General features: G+C 36.9%; 1 protein-coding gene and 1 long non-coding RNA gene across 2 annotated transcripts in view; one reads left to right on the top strand and one right to left on the bottom strand.

Annotated features, from left to right (window-relative positions):
• Positions 1-7,245, top strand: part of LOC122065788 (nuclear pore complex protein NUP107-like) — an 8,499-nt gene extending 1,254 nt beyond the window's left edge. The window contains exons 2-4 of the mRNA XM_042629640.1: positions 3,900-4,073; positions 5,099-5,478; positions 6,997-7,245. Of these exons, the coding sequence (XP_042485574.1) occupies positions 3,994-4,073; positions 5,099-5,478; positions 6,997-7,127 (591 nt within the window). The 5' untranslated portion in view covers positions 3,900-3,993 and the 3' untranslated portion in view covers positions 7,128-7,245. The remainder of the gene's footprint in view (positions 1-3,899; positions 4,074-5,098; positions 5,479-6,996) is intronic.
• LOC122065789 lies at positions 2,986-3,887 on the bottom strand. The gene is made up of 3 exons (XR_006136105.1): positions 3,594-3,887; positions 3,231-3,271; positions 2,986-3,137 (listed from the first exon to the last, which is right to left on the bottom strand). It is a non-coding gene; the product is annotated as an uncharacterized LOC122065789 (long non-coding RNA).
• Positions 7,246-10,173: the final 2,928 nt, after the last annotated feature.

Here is a 10,173-nt window from a genome sequence, read left to right as displayed (position 1 = left end):
AAACTGAGCAACCTTTCCCACAGTTCTCACACTTTGCAATATCACAAGCGGATATATTCGATGTCATCTGTAAGTTAACACAAACATTTTCAATACTCTATATGCATAGAAAATACTATTAAGTACACCCTCCATCTGAGTGATGGACAAAAAATAGGAGACTTCAATGGCACATAAACCAAATAAATTGGCAGCTCCTGCAATCCCTATATATACCATACGAAATAAACAATTATATAAATGGACAAATAAGAATGATGTTGTCCATATTTAAACCTTGAAATCATTCAGATAGAAACACATGAAGTACCAGTGTCTTAACCTGTCTTAATACTACATTTAATCCATTGTCACAGACTTAACATAAACCAAAAAGTTACTTAAACCAAACAGATACATTTTCTTGCTCAATAAAACCATTGTCGGGTATCCATCCAAACACTTACTTTTATCACCTCAATTCTTCTCAATCTCTGGCAAGTACATCTCAAGCAGATTTCGCCTATCTTCTACTTTTGTTCCCAAGAAGATAATGGCAGAATTCCGCTTGGCCATGAAATATTCCTTGGCCTTAAACTTTTGTTGAAAATTGAGGTCTGGAATGGCATCAACAGCATCTATAATGGCTCTCCCAAATTCAGTCTGAGATTCACTCATTACCATCTTCTCAATTGAGTTAGCAATCTGTTTCAATGGACTTACCACCTTTTCAGCTCAACCTTCTCTAATTATCTTTCTTTCCCCATTTTCAAATGGTTGTAATCTACAATTGCCTAATAATTGCTTAATATTATGGTTATAGTTGATTTGAATTTGTAGAATATATTTATATGATATTTTCAGAAAAAAAAAAAGATAGAATATAGGGTTGGATATTGGGAAGCAGAATAGAGTTAATTACATGAATCCAATGCCTTATTTTAAAAAAATTATAAATTTGATAGTTTAGTTTAGTTTGTGATTCATGAATTGAAAATGCATTTAGTTGAATATGGTAAATTGAACCAAAAAAAAAACTAGATAAATGAAATGGTGAAACACAAACCAATGGACAAATTGTATTGTCAAGATAAAATGTAAGGAAATGAAATAATTTCTAGCAATTTCTTACAGATTACAAATTTTATAAATAAAAATGGAATTTATTTGTACATGGTATTTATATCAGAAGGCCCAGACTTCTTTTGGCCAAAGATATTAAAAAAAAAAAAAAAGTGCTTGTCAACAAGATCAGTGAGTGAGAAAACATTTGCAAATTGATCTCCATGGCTGTATACCTGATATGCATTTAGGATTGAGTTCAGCCTTCCAACCTAAGTGGAAGTGGAAATCATATAGCTAAATCCAATCACCTAAAAAGAAACTTATTCTATATTTCTTGTGGCTGAAAGAGGATTAGATAATGCTTTATCATTACTTATTTTTTGAGCTGACAAGAAGTTTTGTTTTATCTCTTCTCAAGCATGGAAGTTGAAACAACCATTATAAAGTGTAAGCTACCCAACCATTCACAGCTGCCTTACTAGTAGCCAATCGTTTCAATTATGTTCCCTACTAACCCAGTAAAAGAAAAAAAAAGAAGCCCAAAGACCCAATAATCACAGTTGAGTGAATTCCAAGATTATGGAGTTCATTGAAGGATACAGATGTATTCATCATTTAATCTTTTTCCAATCTCAATGGCTTTTCCAAATATTAGGGGATTAACACTATGAGTCATTATTTCATGTTTGGTTTTATTGGCGTAGACAGGTTGGAGAATAAAATTTTCAGACTCAGTAGGAGACCTTTTCTAGGCTTCTGCATGGTTCTCAGTTCTATACACTAGGGATAAAAGCCAAACCTGGGAGAAAATGTCCGGCTAATGCTTCAACAGTTATTGACACTAACAGATAGCTTCAACAGTTCCTGACGTGAACAGATCCTCAAGAAAATGAATGAGAGAGAGAGAGGGGGTGAGAGACTAATAGCACTTTAGTCTTTTCTTTTTAGAGTCAGAGTCTGTCTTACTCAAACTCTTTAAGTGTATGTGAGGTACTACAGCCTCAAAACAAATTTTGGTGAATGAATTGATGAATTTGTTGCTTTCCTGGTCTTTGGATTTCAGGCTTAGAGCCTTGGACATTCGGGGATTTAGATGTTTACTCTGTGGATTCTGAGTGGTGCTTCAATGGTTTCAGAAGTGAGACTTTGGTGGATTCCAAGCCTGCAATCAGGTGGATTCCTGAATGATTATCTTTCCCTAATCTCTATTCAATCCTCCATCTCATACCAAGTTAGGTTTTCTGAACTGTCTTCCCCGTGATTGCTATTCTGTTAGAATATTCTAGTTTAATTTTCAGGTTAGTTATAGTTCCAGTTTTGGGGTTAATCTTAATTTAACTCTGCTGATTTTTGGTATTTATTTGACTTACTAATTACAAGTTTTGGATTTTGTTTATCTCTCAGTTTTCCAATCAATTTTAGGAAACCTTCTCCAACTATTATTCTTCCAATTCTGGTTTCTTGGCTCTGATTTTAAATTTCTGTTTCCTGGTTTCAGTTCTTTGTTTGGTTATCTCTGTAATACCTTGACTGTGCTCTGTCTTAGAGCCCCAAACTATCCATCGATTTTGCAATTCTTTAACTGTCCTATTTCCTATAGGATTCTTTCGTAACATGAATCTAGCTATCAGTTTTCAATCAAACTTTACTGGAATGTTCCCCTTGATAAATATTTCACTCAACCTTTTGACCTAATCAGATTTATATTCATTAAGTTATTGATTTTATCTTAAATCTAGTTGTTCCTTATCCCTGCGATAGATGCAATGAAATCAATTCTGTTTTCAGTCATTCAACTTACAGTAAGAAACATATCACATAATCATATATTGTTTCACCATGAAGAAGAAGAAGAAGAAGAAGAAGAAGAAGAAGAAGAAGAAGAAGAAGAAGAAGAAGAAGAAGAAGAAGAAGAAGAAGAAGAAGAACTGAAACCGAATTTACATTACAGTAAGAACATGGTTCCAAAGAAGAAAAAAATCACATAAATGTCGAAATCTAACCTTAAATCAAACTTCGATTCTAGTTCTTCAAACCTTGGAGTCGATCGTCTGATTTGGAAATAGGGTAAACCCTAGATATGAAGTTACAACCTGAAAAATAGAAACCGAACTTCAATAATCCTAATAAAACACAAATGAAGCCCAAGAATACAAAGAAAAATACAAATAAGAGGGGAATCTCACCTTCAATCAACTCGGTTTTAGGTGTTCTTCTCAGATGCGAGCTGGCATGGCCAGAGGGTAAATGTTAGAAACCCTAGACACAAATAATGAAGAAGAAAAAGAGAAGGAAGAAAGAAGAAAAATACGAAGAAGAAGAAGAAGAAGAAGAAAACTAATACGAAGACGAAGAGGAAGAGGAAGAGGAAGAGGAAGAAGATCTTGAAGCAGAAGAAGATGAGCGGAAGAAGACGAAGACGAGAAAGCAGAGGAAGCAGAGGAAGCAGAGGAAGCAGAGGAAGAAGAAGAAGAGGAAGCAGAAGAAGAAGAAGAAGAAGAGGAATAAGAAGAAGGAGAAGAAGGAGAAGAAGAATCGCAGAATCTTACCTGTTGCTTCACCGTCGCTGAACCTCGGTCGGACTTCACCGGGAGAATCGCAGGATGATGTGGAAATGGATTCAACTTGAATCCATCGCTTTTATACGAACCTCCGGAATCGTGACTCGATTCCGGATTAACCTCAATAGGTTAATCCGGATGAATCATGGTTTTTAGTTGGTTACCCTGATTCTACTGGCCACCATGACTCCGAACCGATTTTTCACAAAAATGAACCAAACGGTTTAATTTAAATTGGAAACTGATTCCCTGGGATCTGGTCCGATGGATAAATCGAACCAAACGCCCCCTTAGGGTTTAAGAATTAAGACAGACTCTGGAAGTTTGACGACTTAGGGATCCCGTGGGATAGTCGTCGGTTCGAAAATCGGTTGCCATTTCCGTCAACATGGACGTCGAAATGGAGATTTCGCCGAGCTACTTCGACCCTGAAGATCTTAGTACAAGAGAGCAGTTTCGCCGATACGGGTTAGTCCCTCTTACTCCGCCACGAAAATTTTCCATCTTGTGTCTTTTTCCCCTTTCCGGGAAGGATTATCTTCATTTAGTTACAGAACAAACATGACGCCTAACAGCGTCCTCGAACTGTTCTGTCTTGGGTGACTATCACGATACATAGTTTCGATATTTTTCCCATTCAAGGTTTTGATTTGACTGAGAAAGCGCAAAATGAGGACAAATTAAGAGAAGACGTTAATGCAAGTTGGTTTTTTTTTTTTTTTTTAATTATTATTATATCAGAACCATCCCCCCCCCCCCCCAAAAAAAAAAAAAAAAAAAATGTATTCACTAACAAAATAACCAGAAATTATATGTTGTTGGAACAAATCTTTTCAGAATGAATCGCTATTCGAGCATACTGGGTTATTTTATCATGTTCTGCTGTTCTTAACGATTGAAAGATCCATTTACCAGAAGGAAAGACTGGTGCCCACCAGAGAGGACGTCCTTCCTGGGTGGCTGGCCATATCCTGTCGAATTGTCTTTGAAATTTGGGAGGCATGGACTTTGGAAAGCATCTTAGGATTTTCATCATCAATTGGATGCCTTCATGTTTCTCTGGTAGACAGTATTGAATTACATCTTTTGTTATTACATTACGCCGTGAAGACTTATTTATATTAGTCGACTTTCCCCACATCTTTTGGTTTACGCATATGTTTTTTTTTTTTTTTTTTTTTTTCGGGGCACTTCCTAGGCTTTTCATTCATCCATCCTTTACGAATGTTAAACTTTGTGAAATTTTCCTATAGCAACCTACTTCAATTGTGGCTACTTTGGTATCTCCTAGTGTCATATTTGGTGGTCTACCTATCTGCTCTGGGTTTTCCCCCCCCTCTATTTACAATCTTGTGATGGATCAAAACTAATAACTTATACCATTGTTATTTATAATAGATGTATGTTTTAACATTTATCCTAGTTTTAGTTTTTAGTTGGTTCATGTAGAGCATGGGTCGTGAGTGATTCTATTCCATGTTAAATATTCACAGGAAAAGGCATCCCACTTCAAGCATTTCGCCACACCAAGATAGTTCAGCTTCAAAGTTTAGTGAAGCTGGGATTTTGTATGATGGGCATAATATTCAGAGACCACCTAACACTGCACTTTTCCTTGAAGAGATTAAACGAGAGGTGGAAAGTTTTGAAGTTGATGTGTTAGAAGGAACGCCGGATAAGGCACCGTATTCAGTCAAAAGGAGATCATCAGTTGAAGGCCGCGGACTGTTAGAAGTGGATGGTGGGTTCAATGCAATCCCACAAGTTGGAAGTTTGTTACTAAAATCTTGCAAGCGTGAGCATGAAGTGTTGGCAGATTCTGGAGAAACAACTTTTGCGTTATTTGAATCATTACTTGATTCTGCAATTCAAGGTTATGGAAATTCCAGATTGTCTTTGAGTTTGTTATTGTGTGCATTCAAAACCTTTGACATCTCAATTCCATCTTTTTTGGGAACATTTATTGTGATTTAAGACTTACTCCTTTTGAGTTGTGTTGATTTCTCAAGTTGCTTCAGCTGCACTGGGCAGTGGGTGGTGTGTGGACATTTATGTGTGATGCCTACGTCAGACTCGTATTTACAATAGTGAACATACTTTAGCAGAGTTGAACTTGAAACACCTTTCTTTTATTCATATCTACATATTTGGGCATTAGAATCTTACATGAGAACTTGGTCTGGTATTGTACAGTATGTTAGAATTTTCTATCTTTTGAATTTTTTTGTATATCACTGAATAAACTCAATAAGTGACGTAAACTATTTCTTATGTGTTTGTAACCATGTTATTTGAATTGCCTCTGTTTTTCATGTTCAAGGGTAGTTAATAGATCTGTAATGTAACTAGAATAAGAAATTGGGGGTGGGTTGTGGTCCTTCTCAGTCTGGAGGTTTGTTTGTTGGATTTGGTTGTCTATGGGATAGGTTATTCCGTTGAACCGCAGTAGTGTCCTTTTGACAAATTGGTTTGTGTTTGGATCTCATTCTATGGCGGTTGTATGGGGTTGAATGGTGTACATTTTTCTCAAGCGAGTTTGGGTGTCACTGTAAAGATTTAATGGTGATGATGACAGTTTGGTGTGGATTGCTGGTTGGAGGAAAATCGGTTGTCTTTGTTGTTGTTTGGGTTGGTTGTATGAGATGATGCAGTTGTGAGGACTGTCCATAGTTCGAAGGCTGTTTTGTTGGCGTTTGGTGGAAGTTGATTTGCCAAGGATCAGCGCAGAGATAAGCCAATACTTCTCTCTTTATTATGGATTATGCTGTGCATATCCTTATGTCTTTGTACTTGTGCACTATTTAGATTTTCTTCATATATATATATATAATATTGCACGTGCAATTATTGCCATTGTGTGTGTGCACACACACATACATACATATTGCCCCTCCCACCCAAAAAATAAGAAGCTAAAGTTCCTCACTCTTTAATACTCGATTGGTTCCATTGTTTGGTGAGTCAAATGAAGCTTTTGAAAATATTTTTGGGTCAATAAATAATTCATTACCAAAAGAATAAAATGATACAAGGAACCCTAAAGAAGGGGAAAGGACAATACAAGAGAGCTATACAAAGCTATGCAAAGCCCAACCGTCAAGGAGCGGCGGCAAAGGGCTACAATTTTTTTTTTTTGCTTTCTAATGAATTTGTACATTCTAAGTTCATGTATTTCAGAAAGTTGAGTGTTTCATCACTTGACATGTCATATAGTTTTGTCTTTACTTGCTCCTTTTTCTTGGTCAAAGTTTAATGCTGCTAGGAGTTCGGTGTAAATTTTCATTCAAGTGAATTCCACTTTGTCTGTCTTTTAATTGGGAGTTTGGCGAAAAGCTTTTGATATTTGTGAATTCCGTGTTGACTACCTTGTAATTGACACTTTTTATTGCAGGATTGATGCCTATCCCTGATCTGATATTACGGTTTGAGAATGCATGTCGAAATGTTTCAGAATCAATTAGGTGGGCTGTGAATGTGTATTTTGTTAGAAAAACTTGTAATGTACTCTACTATATATTGTAATTTTCCTAGTGGATCGTCTTTTCATTACCAATTTTATGTTTCATTGTTCTGTTTCTCTTTGTATTTTTGCAAACATTTGTACGAAGTTCCCTTATGAATGATATTTATTGGATGCTGCAAATGTGTCTACATTGATGATGCATCTGGATTACAGTTAGTTGTAGTTGTCTGACCATTTTCTGCACAATTGATGCCGTCACCACCCTATCTCTTCCGACTGGTAAAAAGAACATCGTTAAACATTGTCCATTTTCTGCACAGTTGATCCCACCACCAACCTTTAGTTTATTAAAACACACATCAAAAATGCTAGTTTTGTTTGTACCCTAGGTCGGTAGTGTACGACATACCTTGCTCTATACTTTCTCAAATATAGCCTATGCTACACATAATTTAGTCCTATACAACAATAAAAATTTAGCCTTAGGTCGGCTACGTGGATCCTTGCTCTCCAATCAGCTCTATTTTGACATTATACTTGTGCAAGGTTTAAGGCCCTAAGTATCCACGTCTTTCCTCACCACTTCGCCTAAGGCTATCTTAGGTCTAACTAGCCTTTTTAGATCCTTCAATTTGAGTAAAATCACTAAGGGGCACGCTTGGTCCAACGGTATGGTACAAATGTTGCGACTTGGTGGTCAAGCAGTCGAAACAACCTCTCGACATTCTTGGGGTAAGGCTATGTAGTTCTCATCCCCCGGACCTCGCACATGCGGGAGCCTCGAGCACCAAGTATGCCCTTTTTAATCTTAGTCAAATCACTGTTCCGTACTGGAGCATCCAAAGGCCTCCGATGGACATGGCCATGCCAGCTCAAATGATTTTCTCATAGCTTTTCATGCATCGAAGCTACCCCAAACCAGCTCTAATATGACCATTTCTTACTTTATCATTTCTAGTTTTTCCATACATCCATCTCAACATCCTTATTTCTGCTACACTGAATTTATCTACATGATACTTCTTAATTGCCTAACATTCTGCACCATACATTATAGAGGTCGTTGCTTGGAGCAATGGCAAAGGGCTCTTTCCGCCTGCGCAGTGGTGCAGGTTCGAGTCCTGGGAACCAGCCTCTCCGTAAAGGGAGTAAGGCTGTCTACCTATATACCCTCCCAGAACCCTGCTTAAGTGCGGGAAACCTTTGTGCACTGGGTAACAGCTTTTATGATGTCCTATAAAATTTTCCTTCAAGTTTTAAAGGAACACGTCGATCACGTAACACTGCAGATGCACCTCTCCACTTCATCCATTCTATTTTAATTTTTTGTGAAACATCGTCCTCTATATCATCTTTATTTATGATTCAGCCGAAACACTTAAAATTATCACTTTGCGGAATCTCCCTCGTCAATTTTCACCACCGCATCATTATCTGTCCTGGCGTTTCTAAAGTTCACATCATAAACTACATCTTTGTTCTACTTATCTTTGACCTTTTGATTCGTAGTTTGATCTCCATGACTCCAACTTGTCGTTAATCCCTGTCTATGTCTCATCCACCAAAACAATATCATCAGCAAAAAACATACACCACAAAACATCATCTTGAATGTCTTTGGTTTATTAAATTTATTCATCCATAACACTTCTCTTCTCTAGTACAGTCCTGATTAACTCTCTAGAGACTATGCCGTAAGCTTTTTCTAGGTCAATAAAGACCATATAGAGTTCCTTCGTGCAATCTCTAAATTTTTCCATGAGTCTCCTAAGTAAATAGCTTCTGTTGCGGGTCTTCCTGGCATAAAACTAAATTGGTTGTCTGGAATAGTAGTTTCTTTTCTTAGGTGGGTTCCAATAATCCTCTCCCATAATTTCATAGTATGACTCATTATTTTTATGCTTCTATAGTTGTTGCAGCTTTGAATTTCATCTTTATTTTTGTAAATCGGAACCACAATGCTTCTCCTCAACCAGAGAACAACCAAAATTCACCCAATAAGAGACAGCAACAGTAATCCAGAATTAACCAGTAAACAGTCTTTGAAAACCAGAAGTACCAAACCCAGAATTCTGGAATGTCGAATAACAGAAATTATACCAGTTAACAAAATCAATCAACAACAGATTTAGGACAGAAAACAGATCACAATCAGTCACCCCAGATCACAGAAACAGTATCGATCTGTCAAGACAGTAACACTGTGGATAAACCAACCCAGTAGCAGTTTTAGCATCAAACTAGGAACTATTTGAAGTACTAACAGTCTTCAACAATCAGAACATATAATCAGCAGTCCAGAAACCAGTATTCAGATCAACAGAACATAGAATCCAGAAAATAGAAACTTCAGTCCACTAAAAGACAAAACTAAGGAGATTTTAAATAACTCAACAACCATAGGTCAGAAAGGCCTCAAAGTAGGGTTGATCCTTAGTGGTGTATAGGTGAACCATCGACCAGAAAATAGGAGTAATCCGACAACTATAGCTGGTACTTCCAGTGAGGGGCGGATGCTCTATTTTGCAGAAATTTCTGGGCAAGTTTAGAATTCACATACCTGGTTTTTGCAGCCTTAATAACCCATGAAATTACATAAGAACTTAAAGAGAATAATACTTGAAGCAGACCTCCTGGACTTCACGCCGCAAGGAGTCACTTGGATCGCACACCAAGTCTTTCTTCCTCGATCAAACACAAGGGAACAACCATGGATACCCAGCGGCAGCAATAAGAGAGTTGTTTTCTTATTAATCAAAATTGTGGGCATCAGTAGCAGCCCTTCTTTATTTATAATGATGGGGGGTGTTTACAAATAATAGCAACTCAAAAGTTACTAAATTTGAGTTACTAAAACTACTAACATGTAATTACTAAAAAATTGAAATTGTAAACTAATAAAAAAGGAAACTAAATAAAACTGGAATTAGAAACTAACTTTTGACGGAATTAGAAACTAACTAATGACTGAAATTAGAAATCCCAACTAAAAAGGAAACTAATGAAAAAGGGAAACTAACTGGTAATCCCGTACTCAATCTTAGGCCCCCCTTTTAGACCTATAAAAGTGGTCCATTACACTCAAAACACATGGGATCAAAGGCC

The sequence above is a fragment of the Macadamia integrifolia genome, unplaced genomic scaffold (assembly GCF_013358625.1).
Source record: "Macadamia integrifolia cultivar HAES 741 unplaced genomic scaffold, SCU_Mint_v3 scaffold212, whole genome shotgun sequence".
Classification (NCBI taxonomy): domain Eukaryota; kingdom Viridiplantae; phylum Streptophyta; class Magnoliopsida; order Proteales; family Proteaceae; genus Macadamia; species Macadamia integrifolia.
This window is presented reverse-complemented; position numbering and strand designations above follow the sequence as displayed.